General features: G+C 39.3%; 1 protein-coding gene across 3 annotated transcripts in view; it reads left to right on the forward strand.

Moving 5' to 3' along the window:
* UNC80 (unc-80 homolog, NALCN channel complex subunit) overlaps window positions 1-21,954 on the forward strand; it is a 229,921-nt gene that overhangs the window by 47,648 nt on the left and 160,319 nt on the right. For 2 of the 3 annotated variants that reach the window (XM_064587002.1, XM_064587001.1), the window contains exons 8-15: window positions 3,773-4,034; window positions 5,128-5,262; window positions 7,313-7,529; window positions 8,389-8,529; window positions 9,566-9,834; window positions 10,946-11,305; window positions 16,230-16,376; window positions 20,343-20,490. In XM_064587002.1, the coding sequence (XP_064443072.1) occupies window positions 3,773-4,034; window positions 5,128-5,262; window positions 7,313-7,529; window positions 8,389-8,529; window positions 9,566-9,834; window positions 10,946-11,305; window positions 16,230-16,376; window positions 20,343-20,490 (1,679 nt within the window). The remainder of the gene's footprint in view (window positions 1-3,772; window positions 4,035-5,127; window positions 5,263-7,312; window positions 7,530-8,388; window positions 8,530-9,565; window positions 9,835-10,945; window positions 11,306-16,229; window positions 16,377-20,342; window positions 20,491-21,954) is intronic. The other variant, XM_064587003.1, reaches the window with a different exon arrangement.

Here is a 21,954-nt window from a genome sequence, read left to right on the forward strand (position 1 = left end):
CTGTCCCCCAACTCCCTCTCCAAAAAAAACCAAAAGTTAGTTTGTCTGTTTATTAAGATTTTTTAAAAATGTTTTATAGTATTGTTTGTGGTGGTCCCCAAGTATCCCCAATTTCCTGTATTATCATTCTGTTGTAATAGGAGGGTGATGTTTAAGGCTAACCTGTGCCTGCGTGGTCTTTCCTAGTTTACCCTGATAGTGGTCATTCTTTCAAGTCATATAGAACAGTGATCCAATCTATGTTGAAAGTTAGATATTTCCTACCTATCGCTGATACCAGTTGAGGTTAAATTGACATTTCTTTCCCCTAATTTTTGGAATAGATGTTTATCTTCACCTTGTTGGGTCAAGTGTTATTTACATTTGAACATACTAAGTTATATTGTCGATTTTATTCCTCATCATTTTGCTCCCCAACCCACGGCATTTACCTATTTGCTGTTACTTCTAATGAGCTCTTTTTTCTTTCCATTGTCAAAATGCATATTGCTTGTACGTACAAAAGACTTTGATTTCTCCATCTTTGTCTTGAATCCACTTCTGAAATTTTTTAATTCATTCAAATAAATGGAGATAGGCACTAATCAAGTAAATGATATAATCTCAAGTTATGCTACATGCTGTGGAGAAAATTAGAACAGGGTGAAGAGATGGGTAGTGGTGGAGGGAGGCCACTCTACACAGTGTTTGAGGAAGACCTCTCTGAGGGGATGACATTGGAACAGAGCCTAGATAAAGCCTAGGCCTCAAGGGTAGACATTTCCACATAGAAAAAAAGCTCTGAAGCTAGCATAAGCTTGATGTAGTCAAGAGTAGTAAGAAAGCCAATGTGGCTGAAGCACAACAACCAGATGTGTCAGGACTGGTCCAATCAGGAGAGAGAAACCAAATAGTAATTTGAACAGGGCAAGTTTAATATAGGGAATTAAGTATAACAGGATTAGAGTATTGGAGTAGTAAGGGACTGGCTAATAAGAAGTAAAGAGAACTCTAAAGAATATAAGAATAGCAGATATAATGGAGCAATCTCCAACTTTAGGGGTCGGACAAAACACCCAGGGGAGACCCCTTTCTCCCCAGGATTGAGATTATGACCCTGTTGGAGAGGGTGAAGTTATGCCTCAATGGATGGCAGAGAGATCACCGTGGTGCTGCACCAGGAGAACTTGCTGGAAATCTGCCCTTTGGAACTTGTCAGAAATCCAACCCTCTCGGGTACTAGGGAAAGCTATTCATGGGGAGGTGTCTTGGTAGGGGCCCTCTGCTACAAAACTTCCAAAGGGAAGTGCCGGGGGGCTGTTGGCTGCCGGGTGCTGCCGGGTACTAGGCACTATGGGAGCTGAGCAAAGGGAAAGCTGTGAGTGCTGCGAAAGCCTGGTTCTAGAAAAAATGCCCATTCGGCAGAAGCCACGTGCACTGCAGGAGCTAAGCCCTAGACAACCCACAAACACTACAGGAGCCTGGTACTGGAGAAGCTGTACATGCATTGTAGGAATGTGCTGAGCAAGTACACCAGGGCAAGAAAGCAAAATTCTTTCTTCCTGCAATACCTTTTCCATTTCATCTACTGACCAAGCTAAACATCATGCCAGAAATCAATGGAAAAATATTTAAAGGTCCCTGGTCCATTTTCACAGAGCAAGAAGAAAGATGCATTTGGAGCTAAGAGGCAGCAAATAAATACTTGTTTTATATATATAAATACATGATTGCCAGGGCAATCATGGTAATGAGGTTGGATTGGTATGCACAGCCAGATAATGCAGGTCATGTTGACTACTATGAGAAGCTCGCATTTTATTTTAAGGATGATTTAACAATCCATTGGAAGGGTTTGAGGAGAGGAGAGGAGGAACCAGAGAAGAAGCAATGAGACTAGTCGGAAGTAATTACAATAAGCCTAACGCAAGATGTTGGAGTCTATGGACCGGATGAGAAGTGGTTGGGAGGAGACTCTATGGGACTTTCTGAAGGATTGAAAGTTGACATGCAGTTGATATTCAAAGAGTATCCTAGGTCCCTGGAAAAAGGGTAAGTTCTAGCATAACATACATATATGGGAACTTCGCTGATTGTAGAAAACTTCTTGTATGACTGCCAACTCAGTTAAATAATTAGTATTGCAGCACCTTATGTGGTTGTGTTTTAACTTCTATGTAGTTTCCTACTTGTCAATCAAAATACTCAAGATTAGACCCAGACATGGTCTGGATTTGCATATTTAAACTTTTTACTGCGACTCATGGTAAGAAATCTATTTTATGTCATGACTAATGACAATGCATGAGGTGAAATAAGTTTCATCAAGCATACAAATCCTTATTCTATTTGTTGCATTCTGATAGTTTTTATTCTAGTTAACATTTCAATAGTAGTCATATACTTTTGAATTAATTTCTTGAAACAATAATGATCCATAACCTTCAGTTAAAAAAAATATGGGTCTGGGAAGTTCAGGAAAACTTCACTTCTTAGTAACTGCATTTTTTTTTTTTTTTTTTTTTTTTTTTTTGCTGAAGTTCTCCATGTGTGGGTTGTGCCATTTGCTAGTTCATAGCAGGGTACAAAAATTTCCCTTTTGCATCACCTAACTCAGGAAGAAACTGTGTTTGGGAGTTAAGTTTAGATTTTAGATGTAAGGTTTCATTTTGGATCCTAGGAGCTCTCAGTTTATAATTTGTTGTTTATTGGCTGTCATTCATTGGACCATATGTTACTCAATATGAAGAAGTTAAACTTATATATCTTCACATTCCCTAAGATACCTAGGATGATATATTATATTTAGTAATTGCATAAACCTATGTTGTAGTGTAATTAAGTTGAACACTAAATAATGACTATATCATGTGTTTAAATTGAATAATACATTTCAGAACCTTGAGATTTTTTTAAATTAGTTATGCTATTTTATATGAATATACAGCTATAGAGTTTTCAAAATGATTTCAAAATTTTGAAAATTTTCTTCATAACCTAACTTTTGCTTGTTTAGTACTTTGCGGTTTCTTTGGTTCTTTTATATATTAGAATCACCAATAATAGGGGCGCCTGGGTGGCTCAGTCATTAAGCATCTGCCTTCGGCTCAGGTCATGATCCCAGGGTCCTGGGATCGAGCCCTGCATCGGGCTCCCTGCTCCGCGGGAAGCCTGCTTCTCCCTCTCCCACTCCCGCTGCTTGTGTTCCCTCTCTCGCTGTATCTCTCTCTGTCAAATAAATAAAATCTTTAAAAAAAAAAAAAAAAGAATCACCAATAATAGATTAAAATAGCCAATAATATATACAAATACTCCCATTTCTATCAAGGTAAAAAAAAAACTGATAGCATTGTATAAAAGGAACATCACAATCTGAAGCTCATCTATTTCTATAGACTCTCCTCATCGCCCACCACCCAAATTACTCACCAGCTAACAGCAATTGCTTACTCTCCCCCACCTTCCCAAAACTCATGATTTTGTTTTCTAACTCCACCTTTGTAGACATGGTTTCCTCTGACTGAAATGCTGATGTACCCTCCTGCCCCATCCTCAACTTTGCCTAGCTGATTCCTACCTATCCTTTAAAACTCTTTCTAACCTCTCTACTTCCAGGAAGTATCTAGCAAAAGTGAAATGAGTGAGACCAGTTGGGAGAATAGTAGAGTAAACTACACAAAAGATAAGTGGATGAATAAGTAAGCAAAGGAGAAAAGCAGAGCTACAAGCCATATTGTGTCACCCCTTGGAATGTTTGCCAATAAAATCATCTTCTTTCTGTCACTGGAAACAGAGCCTCTCTTGTGATACCTCCATGCCAAAGGTCCCGCTATGCCACCTACTTTGACGTTGCTGTTCTTCGCTGCCTACTCCAACCCCATTGGTCTGAAGAAGGCACTCAGTGGTCTCTGATGTACTATCTACAAAGGCTGCGGCACATGTTGGAAGAGAAGCCTGAAAAGCCTCCAGAGCCAGATATTCCTCTCCTGCCCAGACCCAGGAGCAGCTCGATGGTGGCAGCAGCTCCCTCACTAGTGAACACCCACAAGACCCAAGTAAGAGAAACTCAGTCCATTGTCTTTTGAATCACCAACTTTGGCCATAACAGATTCTCTCTTTCTCCTATGCATCCATCTCTTTATTCCAGACTGGTGGATTACTCTGATACTATTATCCTTTCTTTTCTATCTTTTATTGCTAGACCCTTTTGCTTCTTTCTTAGGATCTAATTTACCCTTCAAAGAAGGGTATCTAAATACCTCTTACTCACACTAATCTAGAGTTAAGACTCTGTTGATCCAAAATAATGGAAAATTTCCCAGTTGAAGTGCTAGTTAATAGATAGTTCTCACATACAACTGTTAATTACTGATATCATGAAATGTGTGACACTAGAATTTTACTGAATATGGTTTACCTTCTTTTGCATAGCTCAAAATTTTTTAGCACCTCAGGATCGTAATTAGAAATATTGCCTTTGGATATATAGTCTTGCTATTTATTACAGATGTTTGGAAAAATAAACTGACTGTATACCAATTTGATGACATCCCCCTGAAGATCACTTTTTGATAAATGAATGTGCTAATATCAGCTTGAACACTTTTTCTTTCCCTCTTTCTCATTGATACCATGTGTGCTGGATATGTAGAGAAAAAACTGTGCTTTGCAGTATGTTCCAGTTGTTTGGTTTACTTAAATATGAATTGGCTATGTCTGAAAAAGTCTACATATTCTGAAAATAAACATGAGCAATATTAGAGCGAAAAGGAGAGATACTCTGTTTTAGTAGTAGATGATTCTGCCCAAAATAAAAATCTCCTTTGGTGAACCATTAAACAGAAAAACTTTTTTTAATGAAAAGAGAAGATGAGATACCTGTCTCCTCCCTCATTTCTTAGCTTTCCCAAATATGGAGCTTCACGTTCTCATTGTTAAAAACCCCAGACAGGGGTTACAGTTAATATATAATGTATCTCTTCCATAGCAGGATATGGATTTTAAAAGTCGAGACCCACAAGTTAAATACTTCATAGATATCAAAACATTACACATCTCTATTAAAAATGTGACATCTCAATAAGCAAAGTCTTTGGATATAAAGCCTTAAGTCCTTGATTGTGAAGTCTACTTTTATTGTCTATTAAGGATCTCACCATGAAGTGTAATGAAGAGGAAAAATCTCTTAGCCCTGAGGCCTTTTCTAAGGTTTCGTTGACCAATTTACGTAGGTCTGCAGTCCCAGATCTTTCTTCAGACCTTGGCATGAACATTTTTAAGAAGGTGAGTAGAACCACCTGTGCTCTTTAATATTTTGGTAATTGAAAAAAATCAGTAGGACATGAGGTCATGCTGCAGAAAGGGGTAGGACATGAGGTCATGCTGCAGAAAGGGGTAGGACATGAGGTCATGCTGCAGAAAGGGGTGGGTTGGGAAAGGAACCTTGAGGAGAGAGGTCAGCCCCCACTGATAGCACCGGCTTGCAGCATGACCTTGTGCGAGTCCCTCTGTGCACCTGAATGTTTCCCATTCTCAATGTTACCAAGCTCCATCCTGATGGTGTGGGTAGAGTGTTTTCAGTAGTGTGGTAGTGGAGGTGGTTGTGGTAGCTGTGATAGCGACTTATATTCGTATGGTTCATTTCATCTTATCAAGCATTTTATATAAAGGGTTCTCATTTAATTCAATGAGATCCTAAATTTCCACATTTTGCACCTAAGAAACTGAGTCTTACTAAAGTCTTACTCAGAATGATGGGATCATCATGGAATATTTATTCTTGAAGTCATCTCCAATTTAAATACAACAAAACAAACAAAACTCTGTAAATAAAGTAGTAAATCCTTATAACAAATCACTAGATGTCCTACCCTCACAACTTGTTATAGGTCTTAGCATAGGTTTCCATTCAATAAACATTTATTATGCATCCACTAGAACTCTAAAGATGAGAAATTAAAGGTGGAGTCGAGTGTGCACTTAGGAGTCACCTAATCAGGGTTCAAATTCTTGCCCTGCCACTTGTAACCTCTGCGATCCTGGTCAAATGATACTAGGTATCAGTTTCTTCATTTGTAAATTGGGTACATAATATACTTACTTCAAAAGGTTATGAGGATTAAGTGAGATAATGCCTGTAAAGTCCTTACTGTGCCTGGCACTTAGTAAGTATTCAATAAATGTTAATTATTCTCAAAAAAGAAAGGAGCTGAGCCTTAGAAATTTTGGTAGTTTGTGAAAGGTTGAGTCCAAACTCAAAACTAGGTCTTGTTCAAGCTAGTTCATGCTTTTATGAATCCACCATTCCACCTCTCTTTTTGTAAATACATGGAGCAAACCAGCTAGGAAATAATATGTGTAGAATAATGTATGTGTAGTAGCTTCATTTTCTGTTTTTCAAAATGATGAGTTCAATTGTGTTCATGAAGGACACAGAACATATTGTTAACTTATCTATGAGCTCAGAGTGTTGCTATGCAAGCAGTCATGTCTACCTTCATTGCTAATGTAATGATAGGCAAGGGCTGTAGTTTTTTTAAAAATGTCAATCATCTGGGGGGGAATACGTTTTCAGTACAGACTACACGTGAGAATCTCTGGGGAGCCATAAAAAAATTCATGTGCCCAGGCCTGAACCCAAACCAATTAGGTCAGAATTGCTGCAGGTTAGGCCCAGACATTGGTATATTTTAAAAGCTTCCCAAAAAATTCTAAACTCTTATTATTACTGGATTTTGAGCTTGTTTGGTAGGAGTAATGGGTTTGTACCAATTCATGCTTTGTATCTTTTTTGACTCTCCTTATGGACAGTGGCACACACTTGAAGTCATCTGGCTGGAAAAATTGATCTCAATCCTGGAAAAATGGAACAGAAAATACTGGCTGGTCCAAGGGGTGACCTAGAGTCTCTAGGATCCTATACTCTAGCCCATGATTCTCAAATTTTAGCATTTATCAGAATCACCTACAGGGCTTATTAAAACACATACTGCTGGGCCTTACCTTCTAGGTTTCTGATCTAGTATGTCTGGGGTTGAACCTGAGAATTTGTATTTCTAATAGTTTCCCAGTTGATACCGATGCCGCTGGTCCAGGGACAACCCAACCCAGCAGAAGGACCCAGGGAATATGTTACCTTTTGCTTTGTTTCTTACACTCTTTTAAAGCATTATGGAAACTTCAGCCATCTCTATTGAGTGATACTCATTGACTTTCTGGGTCTCTGCTTCCTGGAACATTTCTGTATTTTACTGCAGATTATGGAGCCCTTTGGGAAGTAGAATGTCACCTCTCCTTTGGCCTGTGCCTAATCCTTTACCTCTCATCCTCATAGTTCAAGAGCCGCAAAGAAGACCGAGAGAGGAAAGGCTCCATCCCATTCCACCACACAGGGAAGAGGAGGCCTCGAAGAATGGGAGTGCCATTCCTACTTCACGAGGACCACCTGGATGTGTCCCCCACCAGAAGCACATTCTCCTTCGGAAGTTTCTCTGGGCTTGGAGAAGACAGGCGAGGCATTGAAAAAGGAGGCTGGCAAACCACCATTTTAGGTGACAACAAGGACTTTTCAAAGTAGGGCAGAACTTGAGTGACCTGTTTAGAAATCTGGATCTAGGGCTCCGGGGCAAATCTGCATCTTTCTTGAACAGTTTAGTCAAGAAATGTGGGCCCAGATGCTAGCTTCTAGTACCAAAGGAATGCAGATAATTTAATTAAAAATGAAAGAACCCTGTAATTAGGCAGGTAATGGCCCTATTTCTTAAGGACTCTAGATGTGGAAATGTGGCCTTAAATGATCTTGTGCATTAGCTTTCATTGTGAATCCAAAGGCAGACTTTAATTTGAATATTAGAAAAGGAAGATGTAAAGAAAAGAAAAAGAAGCTTTTTTTTTCCTTTCTGGATGGCATATTAAGAAAGCCAGCTTAAAATCAAGAAACTGGCAGCTAACTGGGATTCCATATATGGTTTTTGACATTTGGCTTAGATTGGGGCTGATCTTTTTTTTTTTTTTAAGATTTTATTTATTCATTTGAGACACAGAGATACAGAGAGAGAGATCATGAGCAGGGAGAGAGGCAGAGGGAGAGGGAGAAGCAAGCTCCCCGCTGAGCCAGGAGCCTGACATGAGGCTCAATCCCAGGACCCTGGGATCATGACCTGAGCCGAAGGCAGACACTTAAACATCTGAGCCACCCAGGCACCCCAGATTGGGGCTGATCTTATAACAGGCAGCTTCATCCATCATCTTGACCCTGACTATTCCGAGAATAAATCCAATGCCTGCTACTTGGCTGTGCCTCATGCACTTCCTAATGACCCTTTACTCTCCCTGCCATCCTTTGGAAAGACAACATCTCAGCAGAGATTCTTTCATTTTTAAACCTTGTGGTGTTCTTGTCCATCTCAGGGAAATTTACCCGGCGGGGCAGTTCAGATGCAGCCACAGAGATGGAGAGCTTGAGTGCCAGGCACTCACACTCCCACCACACCCTGGTGAGTGACCTGCCAGATCACTCCAACAGCCACGGAGAAAACACTGTCAAGGAAGGTGGGTCGGAGGCTGCACCTGCAGGCGGGAGTTCAGGTTCCTTTTCCTGTTTCTACTCCATGTTCCATCTTCATTGCAATCTGGCTCCTTGTACTTTTTGAAAACTTGCATTCATGTATTACATTGCTGGGTAATTTACTTGTGAGCCATTCTTGGGATTTTCTTAGTAGCAAAAGCTATCTGATGGCACACTGCAAACACCGTCCCTCTCAGAGGTGAAGCAAGCCATTCATCTTTGTTTTCAAAAGGTCATAGACCCACGGGGCTAGAAGAGACTTGGAAGACAGTTACATTCAGTACTTTGGTCCCCTGTATGATGTCCCTTGAAAGGGCTTCTCCACCTTCAATGGGAGGAAAGTCACTGCCTTCCAGGGCTCTGGATTCTTTTTTCAGACAGCTGCTATTTCAAATAAGTGCCTTATATGCTTTATGTGGAGAAAACATGTGTGTCTGGGTGGAATCTGAAATGGGCTCTTATTCTGTACTCTTAACCTATGGGTAGAAATCTAAGCTCTCTTTTCTCTGGAGTATGTTTCAAGTATTTGATGATATCAGTTAGTTACCAACACAAATTTATGTTCCATTACTCTTGAACAAAGGAGAAAAAAAGTCCTCCTTATTTGCTGTTGCTTAAATATGCTAGATAAAACCAAATATTTTACCAGCCACAAACTAGTGGGGAAATACTTCAACTAAACCAGTTGCTAAAATAATTAGCAAATCCTGAATATGCATAGATCCTACTGTATCAGTAGGATCTGCCATTTAAGACTGGGTAAAATCCACCTGTTAAAGTTAAACTCTAGCCTGGGTCTTAAGGAAGCCAGTTGGAATTCACAACTTCTATAATCTTCATTATTTACCAGATGTTACCTGGCCTTGAAGCTTGAGGCAATTCCGTGTGAATTGAGAATAACTTTGAGACTACAGGTCAAACATCACCTCAGCTGTGATTGTGGTCAGGAGAGTGTAACTGTCTGACACGAAGTCGCTAGCTAATATGGGGAAAATTAAGACATTGCTTTCTTTTTATTAGTGCGATCCCAGATCTCCACAATCACGGTTGCAACCTTCAACACTACCCTGGCATCGTTCAACGTAGGCTACGCAGACTTTTTCAGTGAGCATATGAGGAAGCTCTGCAACCAGGTGCCTATCCCGGAGATGCCACATGAACCCCTGGCATGTGCGAACCTGCCCCGAAGCCTCACAGACTCCTGCATAAACTACAGCTACTTAGAGGACACGGAACATATTGATGGGACCAATAACTTTGTCCACAAGAATGGCATGCTAGATCTTTCGGTAAGAAGCAAGAATTTCTCTTACCAAAGCTTGGAAGATAATGACTGTTTGATCTAGTGTTTATACTGCTATAAAATGGGCATATAGATTCTTAGCAATGTTGAACCTTAAAATGAAAAGGCTACCCATATAAAAAATTTCACGAATGTGTCAACCATCACAGAGGCACCTTTCCCTTTTTATTTTTTTTTCAAGCATTACATTAGATGTGATCTGATCTCAGAATATTTTTATAATCCAAAAACATTAGCAAATCCTGGATATGCATATATAAAATATACATAAATGTGTATGTGCTAAGTCCCTTTTTTCTAGAATAAGGGTAAAAAGTTCTCAGTTTATTTTCTTTCATTATATAAGCAACATGACTGCAAACCTCCTTGGGTAGCAAGGGAAAATGAATAGAAGCCCATTAAAAGATTTAAACTTGCCTTCTCAAGAACGCCTGTCTTGACTATAGTTATTAGCAAATGAAAGGGTTGTTATAGTTTACAATTATAGTTCACAAAATTTTTTATTTCACAGTAGAAAACGGGTTCAGCAAATAATTTAAAATATTAAAATCAATGAAAGGACATAATTTAAACATGCAAATATTTTGTATTTAAAATTGAAGTGTAAATAATGATACAATTGTGAATGCCTAAATGTTCCTCTATTATGTGGATATGGAAATCATTGTTCTTTATCCATTATTGACAGACAGTGAAAGGCAGAGGAGTCAAGCACTATGATTTAAAAAATCAGTTGAACAGGTTTCCGTTTGAATGAAAAATTATGGTCCCATTAATTCACTGTTCTTCAGTATCCCTATTAACTGTCTGTATTATGGCACGTTTTAGAATACTTAAGCGAGATAATACACAGATACATTTCTTTCACACATACATTTTAAGTCTTTGGGTGACTTATACTCTATGTCAAGCACATACACAAGGTCCCAGTGCAATTTAAATAGGCACACTTGAAAATTACCTGAATTATTTATGCTTAAGTACACAGAACAGCCTAAAGGAAATGGATTAAAGAGAATAACCAAATCTGTGTAGGAAGAGGTAGTTCAGGCAAATTAATCACCCTCTGTTCGTCTTTGTCTTCTCCCCACCCCCAGGTGGTTCTGAAGGCTGTTTATCTTGTCCTGAATCATGACATCAGTTCTCGCATCTGTGATGTGGCACTAAACATTGTTGAATGCTTGCTTCAACTTGGTGTGGTGCCTTGTGTAGAAAAGAACAGAAAGAAGAGTGAAAACAAGGAAAATGAGACTATGGAAAAAAGAGCCAGTGAGGGGACCTTCCAGTTCAAAGGAAGTTCACCCTGTGGATTCGGGGGCCCTTCGGTTAGTGGAGCTGGAGATGGTGGAGGAGAAGAAGGAGGAGGTGGAGATGGAGGAGGTGGAGGAGGTGATGGAGGAGGAGGTGGAGGAGGTGGAGGTGGACCTTATGAGAAGAATGATAAGAACCAAGAGAAGGTATGACTGAGCCACCTTCTGTGTTCTCATGAAATGTTGCCCCTAATTTCTTTCCGGTGCCTGCTTGCTAGGAATTTGTTGACTCAGAATCACAACTAGTCACTAAAGAAAGTCATGAGCCTAGAAATCTCTTCAGTGGGTTCTCCCCAGGCATTAGTAGAAACGGTTAGATGAAACGGTATTCTCAATTCAAAAACAATTGACATTCAAGCAGTGTTAGAGTTAATTTCCTGGTCATGTTATTTCTTCAGGGTAGTATCTCAGTTACACTACATTACCATCACTCTCAGTCTGCCAAGAATAGCCTCTTTCTCAGGATTTTCAGGGTCTGACCAAATTGAGCAATGTTTTCTTCTCAGAGTGTCATAACAAAATACCATAGATTGGGTGGATTAAACAACAGAAATTCGCTTCTCACATTTCTGGAGGCTGGGAAGTCCAAGATGAAGGTGCCAGTGAGGCTTCTGAAGCTTCTTCTTTTGGGTTGTAGGTGGCTGCCATCTTGCTATGTGCTCACATGGCCTCTTTTTTCTGTATACACACACACACACACACACACACGGAAGGAGAGAGAGAGTTCTCTAGGTGTGTCTTTTTATAAGGATACTGATCTTATCAGACTAGGGCCCCACTCTGATGACCTCATCTAATCCTAATTTCCTCCCAAAGGCCATACCTTCAAACACCATCACATTGGAGGTTAAGGCTTCAACATATGAATTTGGGGGAAACATATTCAGTCCATAACAAGCAGTGTAATTTTTCCTCAAGATAATGTTTTTTCTCTTGATCTAAGGAACACATTTTTGGGCAGCCAATTTCAATCACTACTGAGGAAAGGGAAGAATTTTGTTCAGTTAATTGGTTGGTTTATTGGTGTTGCTTTCAAAGACTAGGCTTGGTGCCCTCATGTTTCAGTGTTTCACATCTTATTTTTAGCTTTCTTATTATTGATTATTCCTGAATTTAATTCCCTTTGCCTTGGCAACACCTCATTTATGATCTCTGCACTTAATGCCAAAAATTAGTTTTTTCCTTTAATTTGGGTTTTAAATAAGAATTACCATAGCTTGGGGCTCCTGGGTGGCTCAGTCAGCTAAGCATCCTATTCTTAATTTCATCAGGTCTTGATCTCCAGGTTGTGAATTCAAGCCCTGCATTGGGCCCCACGGTGCCACAGTAGGCATGGATCCTACTTTAAAAAAAAAAGAAAAGAAAAAAGAACTATCATAGCTTAAATTCACATAACTTACACTGATTTCAGTTCAGGGCTTTTGTTGGAAAATGCTGTTAACAAGTTGAAATTAACAGAAGATTTGAATCTCTAACAGGTCATGATGTACACATCAGGTCAAGTGTTTACAGGTGTAAGATGACACTGTACAGAGTTCTACGATCTACATATTTATCTAAACTATGAATTGTCCATCTTAATAAGTGTTGTGGTGCTCCTTCCTCTTATAATTTCCTCTCCATCTCTTTCTAGTCCTACTTGATCCATTTTTAATGTGCATTTATCATCTGTGTTTCTTCATCTCATTGTCTACTATCTTCCTAATATTTTGGGTCTCTGATCCAAATATTCTTTCCCAATATTCGTGGGTTCCTGAATCCTTTCTTGAAGAATTTTCTTCCTCTGCCTTAATCATAAATGTATATATTCCAATTCTTTTTTTTTAAGATTTTATTTATTTATTTGTCAGAGAGAGAGAGAGAGAGAGAGCACAAGCAGGGGGAACAGTGGGCAAAGGGAGAAGCAGGCTCCCCGTTGAGCAGGGAGCCCAGATGAGGGACTTGATCCCAGGACTCTGGGATCATGACCTGAGCCAAAGGCAGACGCTTAACCAGCTGAGCCACCTAGCCATCCTGAGTGTATTTTCCAATTCTGACAGTATCTTCCAGTACTTAAGGTTCCTAACTTCTTACCTCCTCATACATCGCTGAGGATAATCCAAAAATCCTCAGAATTTACTCTTACTAAATTTCCATGTTTTATCTACCAACCTAAGCTGGCTACTCAAAGAAATAATAGATGGTATTATATCCATTATAATATTCAAGGGAAAACAGAAAGAAAAAAATAAAAGTTGTGAAATTTTGATAGGTTTTTATTAGTAAAGCTTAGATATTCCAACTAAATTAAAGAGGGCTCTGTCATGTATTCTAAGAATTTCGGAGGTTCATTATTAGTATTATATTTTTATTTTTAGTTCTAAAATTTTATCCAATTGGTATTTGCATATGATTTCTTATTGTTGGCCTACAAGTCTCTTGCCTATTTAAATTATAATTATTATACTAGAAAATATAACCATTATTTTGACTGAAGTTATCACTCTTAATTAGATGGAATTTCTTGAAGTCAGATTATGTGGTCTCCAAAACAGCAACCATAGCTTGGGGCTCCTGGGTGGCTCAGTCAGCTAAGCATCCTATTCTTAATTTCATCAGGTCTTGATCTCCAGGTTGTGAATTCAAGCCCTGCATTGGGCCCCATGGTGCCACAGTAGGCATGGATCCTACTTTAAAAAAAAAAGAAAAGAAAAAAGATTGCAAATGTTTTGTAGTTAGTTCTGAAAAATAATATTCGTTGTAAGACAAAGAATTAAATAAAACCTAACCATAGGTTAAGTGCATGTATTTGTGATTCATACAGGTCTGTTCTGCCCAAAATCTCTGTTATTTTCAGTGAAATCAAGAGAGTTTATCTAATTTTACAACCTAGTAATACCAGAAGCATGGGGAATTTATTCAGAAAGGAAGATCTAATTTCTATTTCTATAGATGCCACTAATTAATACTGAGAGCTTGAAATGTTATTTAATATCTGTCCTGATTTCTGCCTGTAGCTTGGTACATTTTTCTGAATGTCTCCTATTAGAGGAAACTAAATCCTAAGGACATCTGAAGGTGTAAAGAAAATCAAACCTGAATGGATATTTACCAAAAGCTTTTGGAGCTAGGGATTTTTTTTTTTTTTTTAAAGGAACATATAGTAATCTAAAAATGGACGTAAGCCAATCCTCCAAATCAGGTCCTACCCAGGGTGAACTTTTCTGAGGCGCTACTTACTGCCTTTGGCTGTGCAGTCGGTGCACCATACAAGGGCTCATGGTTAAGGCAGGGCCAAGAAGGACTGAAACCCAGTCCAAGCTCCGCTCACTTCGCTGTTCAACCAAGTGCTGCATCTACTAAAAGGACTCACCTTTTTCTAACTCATCCACCCACAGGAGTGCATTTTCCAATTTGCACAAAGTTGCCTCAAAGGAGAGCAGTGTCCCACACCTCGAAATAATAATTAACATTTGTTTTGCTATTATTGTATGTCTTACGTGTTTTGACTCATGTTAGCCTCACTGCTGTATGATATAGGTATTATTATGATTCCCATTTCGTAGGACATGGAGTGGTTAAGTGGCTGGCCCAAGGTTATGGAGCTAAGACTTGAATCCAAACTAAAACATTTCTGAATTGGTGTATATATAATAAATAAGTAAATAAATGTTTATTGGTAAGTCTGAGTCTTTCATTTGCAACCATTCAATCTATAGAGTTCCCAGGAAACAGACTCAGATGTGGAGACGTGTGTGCAGGAAGTTTCCTGGGGTGTCCTCTCAGGATCAACATCTATGAGGTGTAAAAGAAGCAGGATGAGATAGAGGGAGCAGTTGAACTGCAACTTATTATAACAGAGACCTCAGCCCATCACACAGGGAGCTCTAAAGCGAGGATTACTCTTCAAAGTAATCTCCAAGTGGAGGAAGGGAGCCCACCTTTATACCCCCCACCCTCATTATGCCTTTGACTGGTCATTGGAGGCAGACTGCTCCCAAGAAGAGCATTAACCGTAGGTGAGGCAGCTCTCCTTTAGCTAAGAACAATGGCAGGATAGGATCTCCCTAGAGAGCTGTCAGCCAGCAACACTTCCAGGCTCAGAGAATGTTCAGTTCTGCATGGAGCATCTCAGCACTGCATCCACTGCATGAGCCTGTAGATTAGAAAAGGAGGACCAACTGCATAACTTTAGGGGAGTGGAGTCTTCCCCACCATATTATGGATGATGTCTAGATAACTCCATCTCTTTCATAACCTACCCACATTGGAGTACTTTCAGTGTGTGACCTCATCATTTGCATAGCCACCTGATCCACATGACAATGGAAAACCATTCACCATTTACAGAACAATGCTTATCCATTATTTCCTTTGTTCTGCACAGTAAACTGATGTAGAAAGAGAAATTATTAGGATCCTTCTGCCTTTTTGGAGATAATTCACAGAAGTTTTCTGGAAGCTGCGTCCTCCACTAACAACAAGGATTAAATGGGGCAAAAGAGATATGATAACCATTCTCATTATTCATCTCAGGAGGGCTTCCTATTTACCCTCAAAGGAAGAAACAAGCTGAATGTTGACAAATTTCTTTATATTCTCACTTTGCTGGTGCGTGAGTATTACAATACAGTGAAAATATAAAATCAGAAAGTCCCTTAAAAATGTCAGAAGTTGCCATGTGATTTCAAAGTTCCAGACTTTGATCAGTTCCAGAAATTTAGCAATAATCATTGCCTGGTGGTACTATCAGAAGCCTGATAATGAGGGTAGCTTCTGGGAAAATCTATTTGCCTTCATCACTGATAGTCCCCATTGTCTCTCTAGGTGGTTCTGATAGTCTGCCAAGGATACAGAAACATGTTTTCTAATCAAGAGGTCTACAGTCATATCCTTTAGCACTAGAGGGTAATCAAAATGCACATTTTTCTTTCTTTTAAAAGGCATTCTGGATTTTAGAAAGGTTAACTTGCTTGTTGAGGCCTTGACAATTCTGTTTTTCAAGTTGTACGTGCTCACCATAAAACATATAAAACTTGGTTTAATCACAGAATGGAATGTCAGTACCAAAAGGGCTTTGTAACTTTTCTAGGATGAAAGTACACCTGTAAGCAACCATAGGCTTGCTCTTACCATGCTCATCAAAATAGTGAAGTCTTTGGGATGTGCCTATGGTTGTGGAGAAGGACATCGAGGGCTCTCTGGAGATCGTCTGAGACACCAGGTATTCCGAGAGAATGTAAGAGAATTACAGTAGATTCCATTTCCTCTCCCTCTTCCCTGCCTCCAATTTAGGAATGAGTCCTTTGACAATGAGGGTCAGTGTTCCCTGAAAAATATTGTATTTCACAGGGATGATTAATGCTGATTCGGAGTGGGAAGATTCCCACAACATATCTCAAGACCTCAAAAACCCAGGCCTAGGAAAGCTTAATTGGGAAAACACTTCTGCCTTCTGCCTAGGGCAGGCCAACTCCCAGTTGGTGAAAGGGTGTATAATTGGAATGTGTGAATTAGAGTTTGAAAGACCTTTGCAAAGATGAATATATTTAACAAGCCTCTGATGGGCTGTGACAAATGACTTTTTAATCATCTGCCTGGGTACTATAGAAACATATTTTGTATTAAAGAATGGGGTCAAAGTTTAGGACTTAGTTTGTCATTCTTACATAGACATGGAAAATGGCCCTTATTGGGACAAAACAGGACTATAAAAGTAGCCCGTTACTTTCTGGCTGCTTTGTTTGAGAATGAACCTTGACTCCTATGTATTTGAGATCACGTCCCTTTGAACTGTGTGAAACTTGAAACTCTGCACTTGGGCTTGCAAAACATAATTCTGTCATGGAACATGGTTTTATTCCAGCTCATTTTCATTTGCCTCAGCTGATTGCTACTTTTCCCTTCACTCTTGAGCAATAACCCACCTCCATAGCAAGTCCAAGCTGGGACAGTTGCCTCATATATACATTTGAATTGAAATCCTGAAAATAAGGGCTTTATGCAAATTTGAGTCCAGGAAACCCTTTGGCATATGATGGCAGAGTTTTAGGATCATGTCAACATCTAATGCCAACCCATTTTTTCTTGGTATTAGTTTTTGTCATGAAATGTTCACACAGTACTAGCATGCTGGATTTCTTTATTAATTTCTCATCTATCCATCTATCCATCCTTGTCTCGTTCTTTTATACTCTTTATATTGTATTATATTCATAGATTGTTTGTATGGGGGGTTATATTCACAGTAATTAACTTCTAAATTATGAAGCGTGACCACTTTGACCAAGATCTAGATTTTGAGGCCCAAAATTTAAAAATCAAAATAATAAGGCAATAGAAAGCTGACATTGGCCCTATCTTTGAGCATGTGTATGTGATCTTTATTGTTTGATTTTTAATTCTATCACAGTATGAATAAATGCCTTCATGGCAAAAACATTATCACTCCTCATACAGAAGACCAATTCCATGAAATGACACATTAAATATAATAAGTGTCATGCTTTAGTTGGAGGTATAAACTGACTCTGACACCAGATCCTGTCTTTCTAGACTTGGAGAATATAGGACTGGTTGGATCAGAAGCCACTTGAGAGACCATTTGCTGCTTAGTAGTCCACCATGCTTTCCTCATGAGACTACTGAACATTTCCTATCAGGCTGTCCAGACAGTTTTTTACCTGCCTTCTCAGCTTTCCTGACTTACAGGGCAGCTCTTCCATTCTCTTGTAGCCCAGTTTAATACTTATTATAGGGATTATATTTGCCTCCCCTTGCTCAGCAAACACATTGTCCAAGAGATACAAAGTTGAGACATTATCCCTGGGAAAGTCTAATTCAAGAAGCTGGGTCTTCACAAATTTCCAAAACATTGAATTTTCAGAAGTTACTTAACTTTTAAGATGTTAAGAATATTTCTTACTTCTACCAGATCAGGGCCTCTATACTTGGAAGGAAGAAAGGAAGGAAGGAAGGAAGGAGGGAGGGAAGGAAGGAAGGAAGGAAGGAAGGAAGGAAGGAAGGAAGGAAGGAAGGAAAAGAAAGAGAAAGAAAGAGGGAGGGACGGAGGAAGGAAGGAAGAAATAGAAGATTACTTTAATGTATACATCAAAATGCCTAATAATTCCAACATGTGTTTTTTAGGTTAATCATTTGCTGGTGGTCCCAAACTATTGAAAGGGAATTCACTCTGACAGTTTTAGATCTCTTGGAGAAGTTTAGAATATTCATTCAGAATCCAAATACTTAAGCGTCCCTCTAAAGAGTAGATTTGAAGCAATGCTGTCTTCCATGTATTTTGTAGAGAAGATAGGATAATTTGTGCTTCAGGGCTTTCCAACCCAGAATTTTAAAGTGCTTCATAAGTATACCAATAAGATCTTTGCAAATTCTTTATGGATAATGATTAAATACTTCTTCATGCAGGAAATATTGTATGTAAGTGCTTTGAAAACGTAATTTTATAGCAAGCAGCATTTATTTTGTAAGGGAAAAAAATGAGCTTGCCTAAGACCTAGCAATGAGTAACCTCTCTGGAATAAAAATACCCAATTTCTCTATATTCGAGGACCTAGTAAAGGGAAAATGAAAACAATTATCAATTCACCTGACTTTGGGATACAGATGGGGGGATTATAGCAAGGTCAAACCAAGAAGTTTATTGCTCATTCCAAGTTTCAGCCTTTGAAAAATCTTTCTATTTCCTCTCAAATTTTTCCAGAATCTTTCTCTGGCCCTTGATTTGTTGAAGTAGTGATATAACTTAACTTTTCTTCTGGGAAACCATTAAGGGCCTACCTTGTAAGTTCGAATTCTTAGGGATTGCTTTTTCCAATCTTACTTCTATGATTTTGCCTGGTTGTCCAAAGTTTTCCATCCTCAATTTAAGGTGTTCCTCACCCAGTCATCCCCCTTTCCTTGATCCTTAGCCTTTTCCCTCAACCTAGAGTGTTCTCCTGTTATTTCCCCATTTCATTCCTTTGTCACGGACTTCCTTATATCTCTTACACAGAATGTGTCTTCAAGATACCAACTAATCTCTATTCATCCATTATCATAAATTCTTTTTGAAGGTGGGTGGTATCTAAATATGTTTGCCCCAGTCATTGTCTGGATTCTTCATAGGACTACTGGATCATAAGAGAAATAACCACAATAAAGGGCAAGACTCTGACTCCTAATTTTGGCTCTGCTGTGAACCGTGTCAACTCAGACAAAGTCCTTGACTTCTGTGAGCCTCAGCTTCCTCCATTGTAGTATTGGGAGGCTCATCAAATCACAGAGGTGTGAAAGTTACATGTTGTTATGCACTTACAAGCAAGAAACTCATTTTAAATAGCAAAGCACTGCACACATGTGATTTTTCTCTTCATGGTAGGAGAGGGCTGGGAGGCTTTGAATGACACCAGATAGTATCTGCACATTCTGTCTGTGACCTTCTGCAGCCAATGACTGCCTTTATTTGTTCTGATGGTGGAATTATTCCCTTTCCCTTTGCCAGATGGCAGAATTATTTGCTGTATCATATGAAATATAATTGTGAGTATCAAGGTCTAGCCAATGGTTTCTTGGTTTTCATATCTATAAGGCCAATTTCTATTAAATATCAAACTTTCACATTCAAATGCAGACACATAAATAAACAAACTAGACCTGCCTTTATTTTATGCTCCCTCCCTGCTTCAAGGATCTTCCCTTCCTGGCCAGATAAGAGGACACTAGATACCCACTTCCTACATCACTCTCACACACACCCCCACCCCCGGCCCAATTAAATCTACTTAAGTTCAAAGTAGCTGAACGTGGGAGTGGCAAACTCCTTCTCATTACACAAAGCCTTTGAGGTTTTCTAAACCTGGATGACCAATTCCGAAACCTGCCTAATTTTTGACACTTTGAGCTTTTTTTCATTAAGATCTTAAAATCCTGATCTTGGTGAAAAGACTGGGTCCCGTTGGCACCAGCATTAGACATTAGCCTTGGGTTTTACTTGGAGCAGCCCTTCTCAAATAAAGTCCTTCATACTGCTCAGCTTATCTCTGCCCCTGTCTTGCTCAGACAAGAGGGACTGGCAGGGTTGGCCCACACCAGTCAGCAGGGATGGATGGAAGCCTTTGCCTTCTGCAGGCTTCTGTCTCAGACTAATGGTATCCCTAGCTTAAGCTGGTACCTGTGACTTTTCACTTTTCTTCCTTCATTGCAGGCCCAGAACTGCCTCACTAAGCTATACAAGCTAGATAAGATGCAGTTCCGACAAACCATGAGGGACTATGTGAACAAGGACTCTCTCAATAATGTAGTGGACTTCTTGCATGCTTTGCTAGGATTTTGTATGGAGCCGGTCACTGACAGTAAGTAGAGCTGTGCCACGTTCCAGGAGAGATCGCTATGAGGTGAAGCAGGTAGAGTTTCAGAAGTACCCTGAATATGTGGGGATAGAATTTAGAGGGAAAGATGTGTGTGTGTGCGTGTGTGTGTGTGTAACAAAGTATAAATAAGAGAAGCCTGCACATCGTCTTTGATGACACATTTTGGAGGCTTTGTGATGACAACTTCCCTCAACAAAGGGGATTTGGTAAAGCTGTGGCATCCTCACTGTTAGCCCGTCAAACCATCAGTCTTGGCACTCCTCTCCCTCTCACACGACTTTCTGTTGTATGACAATTGAGGCAGAAATCAAGGAACAAGGGAGTATATTCATTAGTTCAACAAATATGAAATGAGTACCTATTATGTGCCAGGCACAGTACTTGGAGATTTTTTCACAAAGTAAAACAGGAAAAAAAAGATATATATAGACATAGTAGTAGCGCAATTTTGATATACTCATATACACCTACATATTTATACTGAATTTTTTTTAAAACAGGCAAATGGATATATAGATAGCCCCACAAACCATTTTATAGCTTCATGGCTTTAAGAAACTCCCACCATAGAGACCTGTGGTATAGGGGGCCATGAACACTGATTGCATTCATAATAAACCAAACACCTTCAATTCCACTCGAATGCAAATGCAGTAATGAAATGAAAATGCTGTATGAAGCCTGAGTTGAATAACATATACCTTTTAATTAGAGCCTGGGAAGAAATAACTTCTTAGTATAGCCTTTTATGGTTTGTATGATACATGTATGATAGTTGATTAATTTATAATGAAGATCTATTTGATGAATTTGGAAGCAGTTTCCCTATTTGTATCCCAGGCTTTATTGTTTGGTGATCCCATTAAAAAAATAATTGTTCCTTTATAGAGCCCCTAAAATAATGTATATCATCAAAGATGTTTTAAGCTGAGCATATTACAAATTTTAAAAAATAATAAAGTGAGAATTGTAGTTGAGATACTGCAAGAGAAATTCCTGATTACAAACTATTTTCTCTTTTTTAAGCTATTCGAGATAGAAACTGCAAGCATAGATCAAAAGATTTCTTTCTATGATACAAAATCTAAGGATAATCCCCTGCCAGCTGACACAGACAGTGAGAGGTTGGTGATAAAGTGTATTACTTCAAGGTGACGAATCCGCCAAGGACTCTTGAGAAGGGGCTCACAGTGAATCAGCCAGCCAAACACACAGGTCCCTATCTGATTAGTTTTGGAGCTATACACACCCTGACCCTGCGATCCATAGGTGGCTCACAGTCATTAGGAATCTTCTGCCACGGCTCCGGAATATCTAATATGTCCCCTACGAAATGCCTGTGGATATGTGAAAAACTGGCATAAAATGCCACCAGAGAGTGACGGCCTCAGTTCACTGGCATTTCACATTTCAGTGAGTCATAAGGAAGTGGCTCTAAGAGAGGTT

The sequence above is a fragment of the Mirounga angustirostris genome, unplaced genomic scaffold, assembly GCF_029215605.1.
Source record: "Mirounga angustirostris isolate CCGP_5_RB_7025 unplaced genomic scaffold, mMirAng1.0.hap1 SCAF_3, whole genome shotgun sequence".
NCBI classification, from domain to species: domain Eukaryota; kingdom Metazoa; phylum Chordata; class Mammalia; order Carnivora; family Phocidae; genus Mirounga; species Mirounga angustirostris.